The sequence below is a fragment of the Pyricularia oryzae genome, chromosome 3, assembly GCF_000002495.2.
Source record: "Pyricularia oryzae 70-15 chromosome 3, whole genome shotgun sequence".
Taxonomy (NCBI): domain Eukaryota; kingdom Fungi; phylum Ascomycota; class Sordariomycetes; order Magnaporthales; family Pyriculariaceae; genus Pyricularia; species Pyricularia oryzae.
Window position 1 is genome coordinate 6,236,962 of NC_017849.1, and position 22,545 is coordinate 6,259,506.

Genomic DNA, 22,545 nt, shown 5'->3' on the forward strand with positions numbered 1-22,545 from the left:
CCTACCCTGTGCCTCTTTCATTATTCCAGTTTGCGCGTCAATTGATCTTTCAAAATCCAGATCACATGACTGCCCCACCCCCAAATTCAGAAGCCCGTGCATCAACGAGCTCCGCCAGAGCTCCCGCGACAGGAGGAGAAAAAAAAAATTCGGACCGGAAATTTTGGTCGCGAGAACCTCAATTTGTATTACGATTGAGGACAACTTTCAACGACAATTGAAGCGCGCAAAGCCAGCGCCCAACCCACCGAAACAATGGCCAACGTCAACTACCTTTTGCACGAAACCCCTGCCGGTTATGCCATCTTTGAGGTGGTTCACCAGGCCGACTCTGTCGGTCTGAGGCTAAAGGAGGTTCAGGACTCGATGGCGGACCTTGCCAGGTTTGGCAAGATGGTCAAGCTGGTCAACTGGTCACCATGGCCGTGAGTAACAATACAAGCCCGGGCCTTGGCTTTTTGAAATCATTATCATTGCCCTGCTGACATCCCTCAGTGAATTCCACGAGGGTCTGGAGAACATGAACGAGATCTCGGAAGGTCTCGTCACCGACTTCCTCAAGAACGCGCTCGAGCTCGCCCTCCCCAAGACCAGCGCAAAGAAGTCCAAGGTCGTTCTTGGCGTCTCTGACAAGAAGCTGGCAGGAGAGATCAGCTCCCTTTTCCCCGGTGTCGAGTGCGAAACCATGGACACGTCCGAGGTTGTGGCCGACCTCTTGAGGGGTATCAGGACACACGCCGAGAAGCTGCTCAAGTCGCTGCACGAGGGTGATATCCTGAGGGGTAGCTTGGGTCTTGGTCACGCCTACTCGCGTAACAAGGTCAAGTTCAACGTCCACCGCAACGACAACCACATCATCCAGCAGATTGCTACGCTCGATGCCCTCGACAAGGGAATCAACGCCGGCTGCATGCGCGTGAGGGAATGGTACGGCTGGCACTTCCCCGAGCTCATCAAGATCGTCTCGGACAACGTCACCTACGCCAGGTTGGTGCTTCTGATTGGCAACAAGAAGGAGCTGGATGACAGCAAGCTGCACGACATCGCTGCCGTGCTCGACGAGGATGGAGACAAGGCCCAGGCCATCATCGACGCCGCCAAGGTTTCCATGGGTCAGGACATCTCAGAACCCGACGTCGAGATGGTCAAGTCCTTCGCCACCAGCGTCAGCAAGATGGCTGCCTACCGCAAGGTCCTCGCCGAGTCTCTCGACAGCAAGATGGGCATCGTTGCTCCCAACCTGCAATGCATCCTCGGCACTCCCGTCGCCGCCCGCCTCATCTCGCACGCTGGCTCGCTCACCAACCTTTCCAAGTACCCGGCCTCGACTCTGCAGATTCTCGGTGCCGAGAAGGCCCTGTTCCGCGCCCTCAAGACCAAGGGCAACACGCCCAAGTACGGCTTGATCTACCAGAGCTCCTTCATCAGCCGCGCCAGCGCCAGGCAAAAGGGTCGCATCTCGCGCTTCCTCGCCAACAAGTGCAGTATCGCATCCAGGATCGACAACTTCTCCGAGCAGCCCAGCTCTCGCTTCGGAGAGGCCCTCCGCCAGCAGCTCGAGGACCGTCTCGAGTTCTACAACTCGGGCAAGAAGCCCCAGAAGAACATTGACGCCATGCAGGAGGCCATGAAGAAGGTTCTCGAGGACGGTGGCAACATGGACGTCGACACCGAGATGTTGGACCCCAACCACGCCTCGCACGTCTCTGCCTCGGCCGATGCTCCCAAGGAGAAGAAGGAAAAGAAAGACAAGAAGGAGAAGAAGGACAAGAAAGACAAGAAGCGCAAGTCAATGGACGTGGCTGACGCCATGGAGATTGACGGTGGCGAGAAGAAGAAGAAGAAGAAGAGAAAGTCCGAGGTCGCATAATTCAACCCGGATGCGACTGTCTAATATTTTGCTGCTCGTCTGTCTTTTGTTTCTCTGCTCTTCTCGTCTCTTGATGTTTGCCTTGTTCAGTATTAGGAGTTTTCATGGGAAAAGGTCTTTTTTTGGGTTCCGGTGTTCAGGTCTACTTTACGTTTCTCCATGTATCATACCCATCGCATCTCGGTACAAAAGATGGCATGAAGACATAGGTTTCACAGATGGTGTTTGGTTTCGGGTTTCTAATCCGACCTGTTCAAAAGTGTCCTCTCATGATTCTCGTTGGATGCGTACAATTCGTTATCTAACCAGCTGTGTCTGCGAAATATGTGCCACGATGAAGCAGAAAGTTTTTCAACCAGGTATAAAGGGTTGCGGTTTGGTCATGCACCTTCGCTGCCAAACTCCTCTGTCCACTCTGCATTCTTCTTCAGGTCGTCCTGGGAAACCGTAGGTCGCGTCGAGTTGATGGCTCTCTCCATGTCCTTTTTCGTGACCAGGGGCTCGACCAAGTCCTTGCCCTCCAACTGCCAAAGGGTCATTTCTACCGCCGCTGGATCACCTGGTGAGCAGGCGGTGTATTTTTCCGCGCCTTCATGTATGATCTGAGCGATGCTTGTGTTAGTTTTTACAACGTGCATCTGTGGAGCGAGGTGCCCCTAGGAGACAGTGAAATACTATACCTTTTTGAAATGTGTCGCCATCTGCATCTTCCTCACAGGCTGCATCAATGCGTCATTTACCACGTTGGAAATATCACTGCCAGAGTACCCCTCAGCCATCTTGGCGAGCTCTCGGTAGTCTTCGTTGGTCAGGCTCGAGGGCGTGTCGCCGACGGCGAGTTTGAACATGGTTGTCCTCGCCGCGACGTCGGGGAGGCTGATGTGAACACGACGCTGGAAACGTCGGCGGATGGCCGAGTCAAGCTGCCAAGGTATGTTTGTCGCTCCTAGGACGAGGACGCCCTCACTGTCCTTGCCGACACCGTCCATCTGCACCAGCATCTCGGTCTTGATTCGCCTGCTCGCTTCCGACTCGCCCTCGCCACGGGCTCCGCAGAGGGCGTCGACCTCGTCGATGAATATGATGGATGGTTTGTTCTCGCGCGCCATGGCGAAGAGCTGTTTGACTAATCTGTGATGGAGCGTTTGTTTGTTAGCGAGGTTTCGTGCAGCTTGCCTGTATCTTTTCTGCAACACCCATAAACGTACCTTTCACTCTCTCCCATCCATTTGCTCACCAGATCCGAACTGCTGACGCTGAAGAACGTGCTCTTGGCCTCGGTGGCAACCGCCTTTGCCAGAAAACTCTTGCCAGTACCCGGCGGTCCATAAAGGAGAATACCCTTCCACGGCTTCCTCTTGCCAGAAAAGAAATGGGGAAACTTGATGGGCAGAAGCACCGCCTCCTTCAATGATTCCTTGGCTCCCTCGAGACCCGCCACGTCCTCCCATTTCACGTTTGGCCTTTCCTGGAGAACGACGCCCTCTAGCGCATTCCGCAATTTCTTACTGTCGTCGTCCTGTCCATTGCTTGCGATGGCGCCGTTGGATTCTCCATTGGTGGCTTCCTTCTTGGACTTCTCGGCCTTGAGATGCGCGTCCAGTTTCTCGGCGCGCAGCAGGTATTCGGCCATCTTTCGACGCAACGCAACACGGGTTTCTTCGGGGGCGTCATTTTTCTTAACTGCCAGCATGAGGTCGTCGCACCCGCTCATGTAGTTTTCGAATGCTTGCTGATATTTGCCCGCCTCGTCGAACTTCACAGCCGACGTGATTTTGTTGATTCCATTATTGGAATGTGTGATCCAAGACGTCGGCATGGCGGTGCGATTTCCCCACCCAGGATTCCGGGGGTTGGCTCGATTCCTGCACCGGGTAGCTGGGGGCTATTTTGCAGCTGTGATGTCGCCTTGTGCTGGCGGTGTCGGTAGAAGCGAAGGGAGGAGAAGATATGTGTGAGGAGTCAAGCCGCGGGGTTCGCTGGAGGGGGCAAGGATGTTTCTTGTGATCGATAAGGATGTTAAACCGACAAGATTCACAGCCGCGACGAGAAAGCCGGGTAGTGTTTCGGAGGCGAAGGAGAGTGTGGGCGATGCGCTCGCGTGTCGGCGCTGGAGTACGCTATGATGTTAAATTCGAGGCAGATCTTCAACCATGTTGACGGTCGGGGATTGACTGATGAGAGAGCTGCCTCCCACTCCGAGTCAGCGCCTGCACACCTAATCGCGAAGTAGCGCGATGCGCCCCGCATTTTTGCTAGTAGTCCGCACAACAAGAAGCAGAGGTGCAGCGAGGAATCTTTGTGTACCTTCCTAGTAACCCACCAGAACTTTATTTGCGGTGATGTTCAATATTGCATCGGAAAGAAAAACAAAATGAAAACAAAGCGAATTCTCATGAGTCGCCCTAGTTATCCATGCACACCTGAACTGCAGTGAAGTCAATATGGATTTGGCGGATGCGTACGCTCTGACTGTAGCAAGATTCAAGGCAGATCGTCACAAGTTGCACAACATAAACAGATCAAGTTCGAATCTGAAGCTACCCATGCACAGTCGTCGCAACCCGGAATCCCAAACAATGAAATAAATACCTAACCATAGTACTTACCTTGGTAGCCTTGCCAATTACCGTTGAACAGGCCTAATTGGCCCTCCAGCTACGCAGAAAAACAATTGCATCCAAGGATTCTCCGAAATATTCGTCGACTACATCCCTAAAATCCAGGCCTTCATATCCTGCTGCGCTCAGAGCAGCCTCTCTTTCGTCTTCCCTTTTGTCTGCAAATTCTTCGTCCATTTTTTCATACACTCCGCGCTCCTTGTAAATCTCCCGCCGGCTGAATTCAATCCCACGATATACGCACTTCTCCTTCCCGAGCGGCGGCAGGATCCGATCAACACATGACCACCAAAGGAACCAGAAAGAGTCGCAAAAGTCTTCGTCAGCCTCTCCACAGACTGGGGAAGTCAGAAACGGTGCCCGCATCTTGTCATAGTAATGCATCACCCTTTCGAGGTCTGCGTTTAATTCTGCGTCTTCTTCTTGGAACTCTTGCCGCTCGCTGTCGTCGGCTCGCGGCCATCTGTTTGGTATGTTCACTCGTGGTCGCTCAGTCTGGTAGTCATCGAACCTGGAACGTATGCCTTCCAGCCCGCGAATGCGATCCAGGTAATCTTTCCGCCGTCCTGAAGCACAGCAGGTGTGTTTCATCCCCAACCTCTCAAAAACCTCAAGTCGACAGGCTTCGGCATAGTAAAGTTCCATTTGATGGTCTGGAAGTGCCCATGCTTCACACCACTGATGTAGACAGCCATCGCGACCCGTGACTCCGTATGCGTCTCCGGTGCACGCGTCGTGCTTTGCGCCCTCTTGGCAACCATTGCCGTCACATCTCAAAAACATGTAATGCGGCATACAGCCATTGGACGAGCAGAAACATTCGCAGCAATCGGTGGGCACCTCCGATAGCTGCTCAAGTACCCCTGCATCTTTCAAAGCCTCGATGCTGACATGTCTTAGAGCACTCGCTGCATAGAATATAGGGCTGACCAGCGATTGATGCTCTGAAGCCAGTTCTAGCGGAAACTGGTTTTTTTTGCTATGTTTCAGGAGCCAGAGAAGGTCACGATCGTCGACCCCAAATTCTGCCCCTTCAGGCTTGTAGTTGTGACAAGTCTTGTAAAGTACCGTCTGCTTGTTATCATCCTCCCTGTCCAAATCATGAAAACCCGCATCGAGGAGACACTGGATAGCACCTGCATAATCCCCTCCCAAGTTACAACTAGCCGGGTCTAGAAATGTGTATTCTTCGAAGAGATTGATGCAACTCAGCCGCTCAACCATTGCGAACTCGTCGGTCTGTTCATCGCGGAATTCAGAGTCAATCATGAAGTAGGCCGTGGAGCTCCCAAGGTTCCTCAAAGCTTTGGCGAGCTGGCCTTGATACTCATCCAGCGTGATTTCGAGCAGTCTGCGAGCATCCCTTGGTGATGGCGCCCGGCCCGGAACACACAAGCCGAACCCCTCCAGAACATCTGGCTGCAAGACGGCAGATGCCAGCTCGCACACCATCTCCCGCCTGGCCATCATTTCTTGAACCACAGTTTCCAGGACTCTACTGCTCCCGCAGTTGAACGCATTGTCGAGGTGCACAGTTCGAATAGGAAGGTACTCCACCCTGAGAAGTGCTCGAACTATTTCGACGCAACCAGTCAGGCAGGCATCTTCTAGTGCGATGGGGAGGCTGCATCCAGCCTGAGCTATGTAAGGAATAATCTCTGGCCAGCCGAGAAGCACCCTCTTGTGCCACCAGTTATTTTCTCTGTCCCAGTCTCGAAGGCTTTTGCAGGTAACACTGTCCTTGAACTTCTCAACCGTAGACGTGAGCAGTAGCCTTTGGGCGATTGGCGTCAATCCATAATCTAAGCTGTTCCGTTAGTTTCTTGCCCGGGACTGAGTGCTTACTTGCTTGCACAGGCCACACGGATGACTTACCATCCAAGAGTTCTGGGTGTGCCCGAAGCAATGGCCTCCAGGCCATCGGTGGTATCTTCTCAAATATCGAATCAAATTTGGCATCGTCCTCGATATATTTTGCCGCCTTCAATTCATCATAAAGCGGCAGCCTAAAGCCATCCAAGGCTGTCGTCTTGCCATCGAAAAACTCATAGGTCGCTTGGTCGATTGGCCACCGCCATATGCTCTTGAGCGTCAAATAGTCGGAACCGCGGTATTCCTGGTCAGGCTGAACCCCACTTTCCAAGAGCGTCAACAAGAGCTCTCGGAGAGAGGGTATCAGCTCACTATGCTCGCCTATCAGAGCTGCTTTAAAAATCATCAAACTTGCCTGCTTATTTGCGATCAGCACACTGTCTCCGCTGCGACCACTCGTTCGCTGGAAGCAAGGGAGTCATACCTGCCATATTGACTGCCCGTTTTCATCCACGTCTGTCGGAAAGCCCTTGCCGGTTCGGAAGAACGACTTTATTCTGTCTATGCTTGCCTCCAGATCCTCAGGCTTAGCGACGCGCTGGTGTATTTCTGGAAACTCGGTCTTCCATGCCCACATCGCCCAAGGGAAGCTTGCGCTGAACTGGTCAAGCACCTTGAAGACCGGCGAGTCCCCGCGCCTAATTTGGCGCGTTATCCGCAGGATGGGATATGTAGAAAAGGCGCCCCCTTTGAAGCGGTGGTCCCAACCGACCGTCACGTATTTCCCCCTAAGGCCGGGTAACCAACAAACACTCCAGGATGGCAAGTAGGCGCAGTAGGTCTGCCTCATGTCGCCACTTTCATAGTAAGGGCAGTCTTGCCTGTGCTGGTAGAGGGACTGGGACACGATGCTGGCTTTCATTATGGCCCGACGCGTCAGCAATCTGACGCAATTGCAGTCCTTGCTGTCGAGATTATCCAGTGCTCTCTTGTTTGCCGCGAGAACTACTGCCGTGCTCTCATTGACATTGCTGTTGGTAATCGTGTTAGCTGGGACCTTTTGGTTGATGTCTACGGCGGCTTGGTTGTAAAACTGTTGACGCAGCAGCCTCATTTCATCCATAAACTCCTTCTTCGCCTGCTCGACAAACTCTTGTGCGCCTGCAACTGCACTTTCGATACGAGCAGTAGAAGCAAGTGTCTCGACACCCAGAGCCTCTGCCCGGATATGTCCCTCTGAGACTTTGTCCAGTTTTTCGCTGTATTCCAAAAGATTAATTACCAAACTCGCGGAAATAAGCCGGGGAAAGGCGCCCAGGATAGCATGGACGTACATAACCTGAACATGCAGGTGCGCAGGCAATCCTCCCAACCATACCATCTGCTCTTGATGAACCTTGTCGAGCGCCTCTTTGATCTCTTCCTTGTCCCATACTGCTTTGATACCACCACGAACCAACTCCCATTTTCTCTCTTGGCCCCTTGGGAACACTCGCTCCAGGAGCTCTTTCGCCTCGTGTATAGAATCCAGAAGAGGTTGCGAGCTCAACAATATGCTCTTGGCGTGGATACCTGACTTTTCCAGTATCTGCATAATACACATAATTTTGGAGGCGCGCTCTGCAATCTCTTTATGCTTCTGTCGAATGTCTTTCGGTGCGTTCTTTATCAGCTTGACCTGCTTGGCCACCTCAAAGACGTGACCGGTCAATTCCAGGCAGGAACAGATTAGTCCTACGGTCTCTGCCATCTTCTTGACTGCACTTTGAGTCTTTCTCGAGAGTCTGTTGCGTATAGGGTATGTAGAAGGAAATCGACAAGAACATCAGGGTGTTTAAAGTGGGACGCTGAGCAAATGTTGTTATTCCCTAGGTGTCTCTCGATTAATGGAATCCAAGCCAAGCAAGGCCTGGGTTGGCTTCATCTCACAGGAAATCAAGACCCTTTTAGGGGGCTCCCGACGCCTCCAAGCGCGAACGCTTCTGGGCCGCAAAAGCAGCAGGAAACCCCCGACTGTCATCTTTTCCCCTTGAACAACCCCTGTTCCTCAAGAGCGGCAACCTGCGGAGGTACATCGCCCCCTTCCATTCTCCTGCATCGTAGCGCTGGAAGAAGCGCCCATAGACACATCTCTTCCCGAATACGTCGAATCAGCGGCGGGTTCCGATACATTATCAACCAGAGCAGACGCTGGAATCGTCCGAGTTTGCGCTCCTGGAACAAAGTGGGTGTGGATGCTCATGCAGGTTTGGTCGTTGGGCATGTAAGATAGTGGGGGGAGCCAGTAGGAAGTCTGGCGTCCTTGTTTATGATGCGTGGAGTGGGCGCCATGTCGGAACAAGTCTGGGTCGACGGGCGGTTCGATGACTGGGCACTCGGGCTTGGTGTGGACCAGGGGACTCGCTGACGGCTCAAAGGACTCCCAACACTACCCATCTTTGCTGTTCTAGGATGCCTTTTTGCCGTGCTATTCGTCGCATTTTGGGAGGCCATCCTTGGAAGCGAAGCTTGGAAACCCGCCCAAGTAGGAAAACAACCCACAGGGCTCATGCATACATTTATTGGGGCGGCGCTTGATGGTGGGGAGGGCGCCGACCTGAAGGCATCCTGTCGTTTTTATGGTTCCAACATGTCGATTTGGCGCAAAAAAGGTATTGCAACAGGGCCGTTGGATGATGCATTTTTTTTTCCTCTTTTTTTTCGCCCTGTATAAACCAAAACCGTGCACAATTGCAAACTTGGCCTCGCCTCGCTCTGTATTGGTCAATTGATCGTGGTGGGACAGGTGCGACCGGGCGGAAAGCTAGCGCCCCAGAGCGGGAGAGGCGGATCGTATTACCCACCCTAAAGTTGTCCAACCCACGCAATACGATCGCGGCCGTGGGGGTGTTGATTGCCGGTCGCACTGCTTACAGTCGGCGAGGAGATAGAAAGGAAATAAGGGTTAATTTAGCGCGGGCGCGGGTGAAATTTCAACGATCCTTGGTGGTTTTGCCGCCATGATACCTGCCGTATAATGCGGTTCCTCGTGGTACACTCATGTGCTATGACACGGCGAACACGGCAAAGATTATGTGGCAGCTGGCATCCTGGCAGCACCACCCTAGGGATAGGATCTTACACGCCATCCGCGCTAAATTAACCCTTTCTATCTTCTTTATTATCCTGGCCGACCGTATTCCTTGCTTGGCGGGCGACGGATTGTGGGTTAGGGGATTATTGTTGGCACTCCTAGTGTCGCTAGACCAATCCTTATCGGGAGCAAAGGAAACAAAAGCAACAAAACAAGATAGGTAAAGTAAATTATTTTCAGATTGTCAAGGAGCCCTGTATATTCTCCCTATCTGCTACGTGCGACCCAATACATCCACTCACTAAAACCACGCCCCAGAAAGCCCTGAACCAGGCCTGGCAGTGGAAAGGTCTTCCATGCAGCCCTTGACAAAGGCACCAAAACCGCCCCGACATTTCTCGCGAAAGCCTCTGCTGGGCTCCCTAGTTCCCGCAGAGTTTTTGAAGAACCCCACTTTGAGAACTGTTTGCCCGTTCCATGTTGGGTATTCCCTCTTATATTGGGCTTTGTACTGTTTCACAAACGGCTCCAGCTGCCTGTTGGGAACACAGCACATGATTCCTACAGCGGTGTTTTCGCGGCGGTGGATAGGGGCCCTGGCGATGCCTATGGATTTGGAAGAGCGTTAGTTGGGTTTTCTTTTTGTGTTGTCTTTTCTTGTGTCAACAGCACAACTGATGCAAGACCGATATACCAGGAAAACGGGTCTCTGTGGATTCCTTAATACTCACCACCGTGACCGCTGTTGCCTTGTACCGACTCTGGCTGACCAAAATGAAAAGCTATCATGGAGACATCGAAATAACACCAGCCATCGACGGCATCCCTGGAATTGACAGGGCAGGAGCCGCCGTCCTTAGGGTCGGCAGGGAGGTTGTAGGAAATTTCCTGCTGGCCATTTTTTGGTTTACTTGTTCCGCGCGCAGGAGAAGCAATGGCGAATGGGAGCAGAAGGCCGAAAACGAGGGCATTGTAAAGTTGCATTTTTCTCTTGTCGATGAAGAGAATACTAAGCGAGAGTGGGTCTAATAAATTAGAAATTTGAATGAAGGAAAGGAACGAATGAAAGTAAATGAAAAAGAATACAAGACAAAAGGAAAGAAACCCAATGGTGGTTGAGAAGAGTTTCTTTCTTTTTCCTCCAACAGGGTAAAAGCAGATGTTAAGTAACGTTGCGTACCCCCTGTTCGGCACCCCCCCTGTTCGGCACCCTGAAAATCTAACAACGAAATGCCTACTTTTATAAACTGATTTAAATATAAAATTATCAACGGACAAAAATACAATCGTTTTCACGCTTCTCCGGTTCATTAACCTCTTCTTCATCAGCTAAAGGTTCCAAATTTTCTATATCATTTTCCTGCAATCCAATAATGTTCTGTTTGTTAACCAAAAGCTCGTTTGGATCCGGAACCACCCTCCTCCTTTTAACCGGCCGTATTGCCTCCAGTTGTGCTTCCAATAAGCTGATTTTTTGCTGGGCGCTAGCCAAAAGGGTATCTTTGGCTTCGAAGCTTTTTTGGACTTTTGCAAATAAAAGACGTGAAGTAGCGTTGGTTTTGTTGGATTGGGAAAGTTTTTGCAGTTGAAGTCGGATATCTCGGGTCGTTTTAGGGGTTTTCCAAATAAGTAAAGACGGGTCGTTAATTTTTTGGGCTGGGCTTTCCGGTGTTTTATCCCTTTGCAAACCGTTGTTTTTATCTTTTATAACGTTGGCGTTGCTATTTTCTAACAAAAAAGGGCTTAAAAGTGGTTTAACCAAGTTTACCGGCCATAACCCCGTTGTACGCCAACCAGATTGAATGGTTTTTGCTATAAATGCTTTTAATCTGGCTTGTCGATAACAAAGTAGGAAATTTCGTTTTCCAATAACTGTTGAACAGCAAAATTGGCTAACAAATCCAAGTTGACGTCGATAAGCTTCTTTTAACGGCCCAAAAACCGATAGATCCAATGGTTGAAGAACGTGTGACGAATGAGGGGGTAAATATAGGAGTTGAATATTATTTTGCAAGCAAAGAAGCATAAATTCGTCCGTTATATGTGATCCATGGCCATCCAAAACTAATAACCGCTTTTCAGGGGTTAAAGGTTGGGTATACGGAATAAACACCTTTTTTAACCATTCGATAGCCGTTTGGTTATTTGTCCACCCGTTTTCGGTTGCATGAAATTGCCAATTATCGAAAGGGCTTAAATCCGTGGGAAACCATTGTTGTTGTACGTTTTTTCCCTTAAATATAACGAGGGGAGGGAGGGCAACGCCCGTAGCCGATATACATTCGATTATAGTCGTCCAACCACGCGTTCCGGGCTCTTTTCGTTGCAACGGCCGGATCCCGTTAAGCCCTAATACTAGGCCATTAGATCCTTTGCCTTCCATTATACCGGTTTCGTCCATATTCCAACGGTTTTCCCGTTTAATAGCGTTAATAACCGGGTTCGTAATATAAAGCCACCAAGATTTAATTACCTCCGTAGTAGCGCCATTAACCCGGGCGTTATCTATTCGACGGGGCCTTTGGGTTTTAAGGATTGGATAACGAGCCAAAAAACGAGTTATCCAACGTTTTCCAAGGCCTTTTGTCTCTCCGGCGGCTTGAAGAATTCGTTCGGCAAAAAAGCGTAATTCTTGATGCGTTGGCGGAAGCCCTAAAGCTGTTTGGGTAAGTACCCAATCAGCCAAATGCTTTTCCTGTTCCGTGGAAAGCCTTTGAAAAGGGCTTTGTGCTTTTTTATAAGGTTGAGAACCTTTAAGTCGACTTTGAAGTGTAGACCTAGGTATTCCCCATTTTCGGGAGGTTTTTGCAATTGGATTGCCATTATTGACGTCGTTAATTGCAGATATAAGCTGTTTTTCAGTATATTGCTTCATTGGAAAATGGAGAATTAAAATCAGAAAAAAGTAAATCCAAAAGTGACAGATTCATCGAGATATTTATAATAGAAGTTGGAGGATAAAAATAAAAGTGTTGTTATTTTTGGGTGCCGAACAGGGGGGGTGCCGAACAGGGGGTACGCAACGTTACTTTTCTGCTTTGAAGCCCGGGAATATAATGTATTATTTTTAGCAAAGATGTGGGACTCGCATCAAACCGCTATTAATACCGTTGGATTCAAGTGTAAAGATGAGCTGCATGGGATTAATGGGCTATAGGAATACTTTGATTTCGAAACTTGTGGGAGGAGTAGTCGCATACAACTTAGTGCGATTTTAACTCTACTCCAACAGTCTTTCCAAACCTTTTCCAATTTGGACGCGGAGCTTGACGGTGGGCGCCGCGTCGGCATTGCTCTTGGTCATTGTACGAGCAATCATTCGGCACATGACTCCTAGAAAGGGATATGGGCTGCGCGCACAGTTCGAGGCTTTAATGTGCCCATGAAAACATAGGTGTGTAAGTTCAATCCCATTTACATTCCTGGTTGATTGTTGTCTAACCCTGTATCTTCAAGGCGATAACCTTAAATATGACTAATATTTCAAATCAAGATTCATTTTTGAAGCCGATTTGAAATTCAACACAGATCTGCCTTTTGTAACTACATGGCGCGTACGGCATAAGCCGACCCGTCAATCCCCCTTAACCTTAGTCAAGCCACCTCGGTCAAGCAGTGATTGGACTTTACAATACCTCTGCGATACAGGCCAACACCCTGCACCCAAAGAGTGCTACCGACCCCACAAATTCATGATGCGTTGTTTGGGAACGAGCCAAAGGTTATTGCTGGAAGTCGACCAAATTGCAAAGTGGTAGAAGCTTTTGTGGGCTTCATGTTCGATAAAAGTCAAGATTTCGATTGGTTTTCTCGCGACTACGAGGCCTATACCCACTGGTCCACGAGTGGTTGTCTTGTGAATACTATGTAGCTCCAAATGATGTCTGCGCTCAACTTGGGGATACTAGATGCAACCCTTCGAGGTTTAAAGTCTACTATAGTAGATTGAAAAGAGGTTCGGTAGACGCGGAAGCAGGAATCTTGGATTGAGTTTATCTTGTCACCGGGGTCTGGAGCTTGCCCAATAAATTTCGAGGAAAAATCGCAAAACCATGTTTATATTGCGAATAAGCTTATTCTTCCAATAAGATGTCGATCTGTCCCACATCGGCATTCCATTGGTACAGAGCAACAGTCAGATTCCCGACCGTCGGCTTCCAGCCCACTGCTGCTCTGCGAAATTCGGAGCCACGGGGTATATCAACCTCTATCCCCGCGCCAATTTCTTTTTCTCTTGAAGCAAGTCTTGTCTGCAGCGACGAATAACTCCACCTAGTGATGGCGCAAGACGCCGCACGGATTGTGCAACCAAGGCCGGACGCCATGACGCTCCAAAATTGCTCCGAATCACCCTGGTTCGATGCTACTTCAAAACATGCTTGCGCGCAAATGGGGGAGAACTCACACCGAAGCAGGGCCGATATTGATAGCCGTGCGCATGATGGAGAGTATACGAGACTTACGAGTGTAGGGATCAGCAATACGAAGAATAGTCCTTGCAGGATATGACAACATCGATAGTTATCCTAGCTACCTTGTCCTATACAGTGCACTATATCCACTGCATTATTTAAGATGTGGCAGCATCCATGAACTGTATCGGAAATTTAAAAAGTTTAGAATATGCTCCCAGTCAGCTGGCCGAACTCTACCAACTCCTTGAAGCCGTCTGACCAAAGTCGGCATCATGAAGTGGACAACGGCAGCGCTGGCAGCAGTACTCTCCCTCACGGGAGAGGCCAAACCTGTGTCCAAGTCAAAGCCCAACATCATCATGATCATGACGGATGACCAGGATCTGCACCTCGACTCGACGGAGCACATGCCGACGCTTCAGAAGCTCCTGGTCCAGCGCGGCACCACCTTTAACAACCACTGGGTGACCGAAGCCCAGTGCTGTCCGAGCCGGGCCACGGTATTGAGGGGCCAGCAGGCTCACAACACCAACATCACGGCCGTGAGATATCCCGGCGGCAACTACGACAAGTGGCGGGCCTCGGAGATGGACTCGGAATACCTGCCCAAGTGGCTCAACGACGCGGGATATTCGACAAACTACATAGGCAAGTTCCTCAACGGCCACAATCTCGGCAACTACAACCCTCCTCCCAAAGCCTGGACGGAAATCGATGCCCTCATCGATCCTTACATGTACGACTTTAACCGGGCCGTGTTTTCCAAGAATGGGCAGCACCCCGTCAACTATCCGGGCTGGCATCAGACGGACATTGTCCGCATCAAGGCCGTGGAGCGCATCAAGCAGCTGGCCCAGGACGACAAGCCCTTCTTCTACTGGATCTCCCCGACGGCTCCCCACACCGTGCCGCCCATCAACGGTCCCTCGGACAACATGCCCCAGCCGCTGACTCGCCACAAGGATCTCTTCCCGGATCTGGTGCTTCCCAAGAAGGGCAACTGGAACCCGCCAGACGAGTACGCCAAGCAAAAGGTCAACTGGGTCGGCCGCACCCCACCCCTGAACGAGTCCATGCTGGCCGAGACCGAGGTGCTGTACAAGACTCGTATTCAATCCCTGCAGGGCATCGACGAGATCATCGAGGACGTGGTTGCCACGCTGGAGCAGGAGGGTATCCTGGACAACACCTACATCATCTACACCTCTGACAACGGCTTCATGATCGGCACCCACCGCATCACCGCCATGAAGTCCCTGGCGTACAAGGAGGCAGGCCAGACCCCTTTTATCGTGCGCGGGCCGGGGGTGCCCGAGGGTGTCGTGTCCAGGCTGCCGGGCACCCACACCGACATTGCCCCGACGCTGCTCGAGCTTGCGGGCGTTGATCCCGCCAGCTTTCCAAAGTTGTTTGACGGCAGGAGTCTCCTTCCGCAGTGGCGCGAGCCGACCGGCAGCGGGAACTGCAGCCAGACCAGCCCGGTACAGACCGAATGCAGCGGCGACGTGATCGGGGTGGAGTTTTGGGGCGATGCCAACTACGAGCTGCCCGCGCTCCCGTTCAACGACCCGCAAGGGCCGTATGGCGCCGTCATGTCTTCGTTCAAGGCGCTGCGGGTGGCGGGCGAGCACCGGGCATATTTGTACACCGTGTGGTGCTCGAATGAGCTGGAACTGTACAATACGCTGGTCAGTTGAGCCCTCCTACAGCCAAGAGAAGCAATTAGAAAACAGGAGGGAAAAAAAGGAAAAAAAAGAAAAGAAAACAGACGAGAGCAAAGCTTGCTAACAGGCACAGACCGACCCCGACGAACTCGTCAACCTCGCCCTCAACCCCGACGCCGAAACCCGCCGGCTGATGACGCGCCTCAACGCCCTCCTGCTGGTGATCAAGTCCTGCGAGGGCGACGTGTGCCGCGCCCCGTGGCAGGCCTTTGCCAACGACACGGCCCTGGCCGGCCTCCCGTCCTTCTCCACGCTCGACGCCGCGCTCGACCCGCGCCTCGACGACTACTTTGCCTCGCTGCCCGGCGTGCACTTTGACGCGTGCCTGCAGGTGCAGGTCGTGGCCAACGAGCGGCCCTTTTACCCCGAGGCCGCGGCCGAGGGCCTGGGCACGGCCTGGAGGGTCACCTTTGACGACTGGTCGTCGCCCGCCTTCCGGACCAGGGACAAGGTGCCGGCGAATGCTGTGCCCGCGGGGTCGGTGGAGCAGAGGACCGCGACGTTTGCGGATCTCCTCGCGGCGCAGCGGGACCTGACTGGCTTTGAGCTGGGTCAGTGAGGGTATTTGGGGAGATGAGTGAGAGTTTTGATATATGAATAATAAATGCATAATATATTATAACAAACAGGTCATGTAAATAGAACTCTCTAAATAAGCTGCGCAATTTAAATACGCACTTAAAATACAAGACAACTCAAAAATGCAAAATATTTTAATTCTATTACCTTTTTTCCATATATAATGTGCATACAGTGCAAATCTTATACCCATACCGCCAGAAGCGGCCAAAATCGACAAACCTTCTTTAAATTAAAACACGCGATGTCCTTGGCCAATTTAATTGCCGAAAAAAACCATATAGTTGGTGAAATATATAAAGCGCTTCAATCCACCTGCACAGCAGGGGTAGGCTAAGCATTGAAATTAACAACATGGCTATAGTTCATCCACCCGTACAGCTCGTTTAAATAGCCCGTAAATGGATACGTATGTTAATGCTCTCATCGAAGGTACAAACTGCCACCAAATTGCGCGCGCGAGTTGCCACCTTTGCGATTTGCATTGCACCATATGCATTGCACTGCATATATCATACCATATGCATTGTAAAAATAAATACGCGGACGCAAAGTTTAATCGGATTTTTTATTGTATTGCAAATGCGTGCGTGCGTTGCAATTGGTGCATGCAATGCAAATGGTGCATGCAATGGTCCAAATTGAGGTATTTGCTGGTGGTGTGGATTGTGTTGTTGACAATAGCACTGTGACCGTATCCATTTACGGGCTGTTTAAGCGAATCGTACGGGTGAAATAAACATTTTTCAATCTAATGATATCCAGGAAACGGATCGACGAAACTTATGCGCAGCCATGATCGGGCCAGTACATCTACTGATTTGATTCTAACAATAGATTTCTTCTGGCATGTTGCTGGTATAGTCTTGAATTTTATGAATCGGATCTATTTTAGGCGCCTTTCTTATTTTATATATAAAGACAAGATTCTTTCTGCCCACCAACCTTGGTCTTTTTCTGCATCTGGCGTCCGCATCGCACCTCGCTTAGTACCTTGTCATTCTTTCGTTTTTTTTTCATTATTTTCTTTGTCATTCTCTTATTCGTCGTTTTCGCGTTTGTCATTCTCTCGCTCAGTCCAAGCTTCACTCTCATTTATAACCTACCAATTCAGCCAGGGCTCTACTTTCGTTCATACGTTTTTTTTTTTTTTTTTGTCTTTTTTTTCAACATGAAGGCGACCGTGCTTGCATATTTTTTCACTTTTGCCCTAGTCACTGACACCGTCGCTGCGGGACGGGTTGTACTCCCAAAGCAAGTCTTCATCGGCACCGCCGTCGATCCCCAGAGCATCTCCACAAGAGGCGGATTCCTAAGCACGGAGCCTGTCGCGACGACTTCGTCCTATGAATCTGCCAAAGAGATTGCTCTGAAGGAGAGGGATGCAATCAAGGCCTCGGATGCTTACGTCTACGTCATCAACACAGGCTTGCTCGGAGACCACCTTCAGGACATTCACAGCACCTTTAGCCGAACCGGGGGGCCCAAGAGGATTTATAAGGACCAGTGGACGTCTGATATTGGCATCAGGACGAGCTACCTCGTGAAAGTGGACGTCTTGAAGTCTAATGGACGGAAGGTGATAGTATTGCCCAAGGATATGAGCAAGCAGGAGCCTAATCATCTTTCCCTCTCTTCGCCATATTACGGACAGAGGCTCGTCTGGCCGTTGGGCTCTACAAGCCAAACTGAAAACGGGGTAGGAAGTTCGAGCGGCCATGTGGGGATCCAAATTGAGTAGGCAAAGAAAGCAGTCCTAAAACAATCCCAGACCTCCGTAGGATCTCTGCTTTTCTAGCGTCAGGGGCAAGGATGTATTGCCGTATTAGAACTAAATTAGAAAACAATACACAACCATCTCCAACCTTTCAAGTATGGACAGTAACTTACTCCAGCAGTCCCAACGGAGATGAGCTCTCTCCTCCTGTTTGTTGCAAATGGTGGGCTGTGGTAAAGGCTGTCGTGGTAGTGTTATTCATGTTTAAAAGAAGCTCGTATCTAACAAAGAACCAAGATGACTTGAAATATGTGGCGAACATGACTTTCGTATCCAGAGTGCTGCAAAAGTCTCGGCTCGATCATCACACCCCAAAATCGAATACTCCTAGCCACATTCTGTTCCTCCATTTCGCATCTTTCCCTTATCGTATTGGTTCCTGCGTTTGTTTTCTCCTCTTCTTACTTTGGACACACAGGGTCGTCAGCCCCAGTAAAGGTGCCGCCATTGATGACAACGCAAGCCCCTCCCTTCTGGCATGTGCCCCTTCCGTTTGCGCATTTGATCGGCGCTGGTTTCGTTTCGCGAGTTTGTAGATTTGCGGGGGCGGCTTCCACGGCGAGGGCGACCAAAAGGCCCATGTAAAGGGAGGAGAATTTCATTGTTTCTTTTTGATAGGCGTGATCAAAGACAAATTGCAAAGGTTGAAGTTTTGAACTATACCGGCTAGCTCTGACGTAAAGCTGTGGATGAAAGGAAATGGCTTTCGTTGATGAAAAACCCCTCACAACTTTGGCTTCCCAACGTTCAGCTTTTGTAACCCGAAATGGGTCTATTAATAAAGTTACTTTCCGCTACTATGTCATTCTGCGTTGTTGTTGTGTCACGATTGTTTCATGATCTAATGGAAAGTTTGATTATGTCCAATTTCCAAAAGACCTGAGGAGCTTTTTCCTGCTAATTTTCAGAGCAAATTTCCAATCAGGATGTGTGTGTTTCAACAGACCAGAGCGGAAAGCCCTCTGCTGCCAATTCATCGGTAGCTCAACTGTACGCCATTGCAATGAGCTTGGGGCAAGACTGCTGCCACGTCATGAATGTCACCCGGACCACCACAGACTTTACTGTTCCTGGACCGGGCTTCCCTTGTGCCACTGCTATATTGACTTGGATTTATTCCAGGGAAAGGAATTAAATTTAGAACTATGCAGCTAGATTGAGTGACTTAAAACAAATAAGCCACATCCCCGAGTCGGTACAACCCCTGTTCCTAGTAACAAATTATTTGAACAAGTGACATCATTTGGAGACCTGAGAGACTACCGCTAGCGCGTTCTGGGGAAATATCTTTGCTGAAATATAGAGGAGTGAATATGATAACACATTTGTATGGTAACGATTTAAAACGCGGTTCCGCGCTCTACAAGGTCGCATTGCAATAAAATGGGTCGCGCACTATGTGTAGGTGTAGCCCGGCAACCCGGTGCCCGCGGGAAGCGATTACGCGGACTCGAAAAGCTGGGGCAATGAAATCGCAAAACATCAATTCTTCGCCAGCAGGAAAAGACAAGGCAAACAAAGTACCTGAACACAAGCACAACCGTGTCAACAGTTTGCAAATCGGCAAACAAATCATATAGCTATACAACATGTTTTTGTGCTGCCAAATAATACTTTGTTTCCTAATACCACTCTACTAAGACCGGGCCGTCCGGGCCGCTATTCCCCACGTCGGCAGTTACAAAGATGTACCTCTGCAGGTGTTGAATCAAGTCGTTATGCGAGATAAGGACGTGGTCTAGAAGTCTTGGCTCTTAGAATTACCAGGGTGGTACTGCGCTGGTATTTGGAGGGCCAATAGGCATCTGCTGTCCAAGGCAAGTAATCATGCACAAGCCATTGGCTATCCGCAGAGTTCAAATGCGCCTGCCCCTTTGACGTTTGGATAAATTACCGGACAGCGCAGGCGGGAGGATGCGAGATATGTGTTGGGCACCGTTGAGACGGCGATACTACCCCCAAGCAACAAAGACCTTCTCGATCCGGCTTGCATGGCGGATTGCGACATTCCCAGCACCGATTGCACGACGTTGCAGGGGGCATTTGGTATGGCTTTTGCTGCCGTTCCCCCTTTAAAGCAAGAAGAAAAAGAAACGGAAGAAGAAAAAGGCCAGGGGTTGAATTTGGTCCGCTGTGGCTAGTAGAAAGTTTTTTCTTCATCGTTGGCCACGTCCCGCAACCGCTGTCATTCCCAAGCGGGAAGGTGGCGTGCCCCGGAGAGACTTAGAAGAAAGTATGCATTCATCCCGCGCTTACTTCCTGACCTTCCTTTTTTGACCGCATTCTAGATCAGGGGAACTGTGCTGCTCAAATCATCCATCCCTGGCCTCGGGATCTCGATAAATACGCGTGTTTCTTGCTCAAAATCTTTTGATGACCCGTTTCTTTTTGCTGCTCGTCCGATCGACGACCCTGTCCCCCTGTCTCCCCGTCCCCCCGTCCATCTTGAGTATCATAGGCCCCAAGCCATCTCCCCAAAATGAAGTCAATCCATATTCTCGCCGCCCTCACCGGGCTGGACACGGTAGTCGGTGCGGCTTCCGGCGTCGCCTCTGCCGCAGGCGCCACCAGGGAGATGCTCTACGAGTCTGGCCAGATTCACATGGACATAATGGCCAAGAAGGAGGTGTGCATTGCAGCCTGAATCTAGTTGAATGGTAGCTTCCAGCAGACTGACAATTTCCGTGCGCATTATAGGCCTACTGGGCTTCTCGTGAGGCCGAGGGCATCATGAACTCTAGCCAATATCCCAGCTACTCCATCGACTCGTCCAACTTTCGACTGGCCGAGGCTGCCCCGGTCCCCTGCGTCAACGGCCTGGCCAAGGTCAGGCCCAACGACGCAAAGTACACGTTCAAGTGCAGCAACGTGAGTTTTGATTCTTGGCTTTCTGGTGCAGTTACAACTTACAAAAACGAACTTGAATGCTGACTTGACACAGGTGGACTTTTACGACTTTGTCAGCCACGCAGACCTTGGTAGCACCAGGGGAGAGGGCGCTTCGTCGTGGGGTTGGACCAGCCCCGAAGGCAGGGAGTTTGTGGCCATTGCCCAGTCCGACGGTGCCGCCTTTGCAGAGGTCACCAAGGAGGGCAAGCTCGTCTACCTCGGCCGCCTGCCGCAGTACTCGAGCGTTTCCATCTGGCGCGAGATGAAGGGCTACAAGAATTACCTCGTCATTGGAAGCGAGGCCACCAACCATGGTGTGCAGATTTTCGACTTTCGCAAAGTATGCGCACCCCTTTCGGCCGAACACGCTAGACAAACAGCCCCTGTTGCAAAAATTGCTGACGTTTGTCTGCTCTCGTACAGCTCCTCACCGTCGACCCCGCCAAGCCGGTCGTCTTCAGCAACACCCGTGATCTGACAGCCAGGTGGAACGGCCTCCCTACCGGCCGGTCTCACAACGTCGTCGTCAACGAGGAGAAGAACTACGGCGTCGCCGTCGGCGCCATGCCCCGCACCAGCACTTGCCGCTCCGGTCTCATCTTTTTCGACCTGACCGACCCAGCCAACCCCAAGGACCTAGGCTGCGCATCCGGCGACGGCTATGTCCACGATGCGCAGTGCATCGTCTACCGTGGGCCCGACACCAAGTACAACGGCCGAGACATTTGCTACGGCTACAACGAGGACACCTTGACCATGTAAGTTGCTTTTCGGCTATACATAAATCTGTATATGGTGTATGCAACATGTTGCTGACAGAACACCCGCAGCTACGACGTCACCGACAAAAAGTCCACCAAGATCATCTCGCGCACCACCTACCCGGGCGCCGCCTACACGCACCAAGGCTGGGTGACAAACACCACCTGGCAGGAGTACCTGGTGCTGGACGACGAGTACGACGAGTACGACCGCGTGGGTCCGGGATCGCAGCGGCGCGCCGTCACCTACTTTTGGGACATTCGCTCGCTCGACGCGCCCAAGCAGACGGGCTTCTTCCGCAGCTCCGTCAACGGCGTCGACCACAACCAGTTCGTCGTCGGCAAGTACGCCTTCCAGAGCAACTACGGCAGCGGCCTGCGCGTGCTGGACCTGTCGACCCTGCCGCGCGACCCCACCGGCGCCGGGGTCAGCGAGGTCGCCTACTTTGACGTCTACCCCGAAGACGACAACATGACTGGCGGTGGCCAGGTTGAGTTTCAGGGCACGTGGAGCAGCTATCCCTTCTTCAAGAGTGGGTTTATTGTGGTTAATACGATTGAGCGCGGTGCCTATGTGCTCAAGATGACCAACAGGGAGGGTTTTAGGTGATGGCTGGGTGCAGTGAATGGGGATCCGTATATGTTTGTACATAAGCGATGTAGTACATCTCGGGCTGTATATGATGTCATTTGAAAAGATACTTGTATTGATCCAGCTGGTTCATGTTCGCGTAGAACTTCGAGTTGGGGCGATATGGTATGTCATTACATCGAATTTGGTATCGGTATGAAGTTCAGACACTGGAAGCCAATTGTTCAAGAAGATATTTCGAACTTTTTAGTAGAACAGATAGAATTAAAAGACGCAATCGATTCTATGGTTGCTTGACAGTCAAATGAAAGAACTAATTGAACTAGGGTTTGTCATTCGATAAGCTTTTCATACCAGCAAAGCGTTCAGACAAGGCATCAACGACTGCCCAACCAATTAGGTTGATATCAGGCGACAGTCGAATGATTGGAT

At 50.8% G+C, this 22,545-nt stretch overlaps 9 protein-coding genes across 9 annotated transcripts; 3 read left to right on the plus strand and 6 right to left on the minus strand.

Moving 5' to 3' along the window:
* Positions 1-138: 138 nt before the first annotated feature.
* MGG_07915 (uncharacterized protein) lies at positions 139-2,197 on the plus strand. The gene is made up of 2 exons (XM_003713109.1): positions 139-425; positions 496-2,197. Exons 1-2 carry the CDS (start codon positions 256-258, stop codon positions 1,868-1,870), a joined length of 1,545 nt encoding a protein of 514 aa, XP_003713157.1. The 5' UTR covers positions 139-255; the 3' UTR covers positions 1,871-2,197.
* MGG_07916 (vacuolar protein sorting-associated protein 4) lies at positions 2,103-4,247 on the minus strand. Its single transcript, XM_003713110.1, has 4 exons — positions 4,178-4,247; positions 3,079-4,056; positions 2,551-3,001; positions 2,103-2,472 (listed from the first exon to the last, which is right to left on the minus strand). Exons 2-4 carry the CDS (start codon positions 3,687-3,689, stop codon positions 2,251-2,253), a joined length of 1,284 nt encoding a protein of 427 aa, XP_003713158.1. The 5' UTR covers positions 3,690-4,056; positions 4,178-4,247; the 3' UTR covers positions 2,103-2,250.
* A 265-nt stretch (positions 4,248-4,512) lies between these two features.
* Positions 4,513-8,053, minus strand: MGG_07917 (uncharacterized protein; the record flags this gene model as incomplete). Its single annotated transcript, XM_003713111.1, has 4 exons — positions 4,513-6,293; positions 6,367-6,718; positions 6,788-7,562; positions 7,638-8,053. 4 exons carry the CDS (start codon positions 8,051-8,053, stop codon positions 4,513-4,515), a joined length of 3,324 nt encoding a protein of 1,107 aa, XP_003713159.1.
* Positions 8,054-8,350: 297 nt separating this feature from the next.
* On the minus strand, positions 8,351-8,853 carry MGG_16962 (uncharacterized protein; the record flags this gene model as incomplete). The annotated part of the gene is made up of 2 exons (XM_003713112.1): positions 8,351-8,731; positions 8,845-8,853. The coding sequence occupies 2 exons, from the start codon at positions 8,851-8,853 to the stop codon at positions 8,351-8,353; spliced, it is 390 nt and encodes a 129-aa protein (XP_003713160.1).
* Positions 8,854-9,595: 742 nt separating this feature from the next.
* On the minus strand, positions 9,596-10,413 carry MGG_07919 (uncharacterized protein). Its single transcript, XM_003713113.1, has 2 exons — positions 10,108-10,413; positions 9,596-9,982 (listed from the first exon to the last, which is right to left on the minus strand). The coding sequence occupies exons 1-2, from the start codon at positions 10,358-10,360 to the stop codon at positions 9,678-9,680; spliced, it is 558 nt and encodes a 185-aa protein (XP_003713161.1). The 5' UTR covers positions 10,361-10,413; the 3' UTR covers positions 9,596-9,677.
* Positions 10,414-13,449: 3,036 nt separating this feature from the next.
* MGG_16963 (uncharacterized protein) lies at positions 13,450-13,891 on the minus strand (the record flags this gene model as incomplete). Its single annotated transcript, XM_003713114.1, has 2 exons — positions 13,450-13,739; positions 13,840-13,891. The coding sequence occupies 2 exons, from the start codon at positions 13,889-13,891 to the stop codon at positions 13,450-13,452; spliced, it is 342 nt and encodes a 113-aa protein (XP_003713162.1).
* A 172-nt stretch (positions 13,892-14,063) lies between these two features.
* On the plus strand, positions 14,064-16,074 carry MGG_07920 (arylsulfatase; the record flags this gene model as incomplete). The annotated part of the gene is made up of 2 exons (XM_003713115.1): positions 14,064-15,479; positions 15,589-16,074. 2 exons carry the CDS (start codon positions 14,064-14,066, stop codon positions 16,072-16,074), a joined length of 1,902 nt encoding a protein of 633 aa, XP_003713163.1.
* Positions 16,075-17,304: 1,230 nt separating this feature from the next.
* MGG_16964 (uncharacterized protein) lies at positions 17,305-18,473 on the minus strand (the record flags this gene model as incomplete). The annotated part of the gene is made up of 5 exons (XM_003713116.1): positions 17,305-17,406; positions 17,503-17,659; positions 17,743-17,888; positions 17,985-18,051; positions 18,277-18,473. The coding sequence occupies 5 exons, from the start codon at positions 18,471-18,473 to the stop codon at positions 17,305-17,307; spliced, it is 669 nt and encodes a 222-aa protein (XP_003713164.1).
* A 1,704-nt stretch (positions 18,474-20,177) lies between these two features.
* Positions 20,178-22,200, plus strand: MGG_13912 (uncharacterized protein). Its single transcript, XM_003713117.1, has 5 exons — positions 20,178-20,497; positions 20,569-20,739; positions 20,813-21,100; positions 21,184-21,518; positions 21,591-22,200. The coding sequence occupies exons 1-5, from the start codon at positions 20,351-20,353 to the stop codon at positions 22,129-22,131; spliced, it is 1,482 nt and encodes a 493-aa protein (XP_003713165.1). The 5' UTR covers positions 20,178-20,350; the 3' UTR covers positions 22,132-22,200.
* Positions 22,201-22,545: the final 345 nt, after the last annotated feature.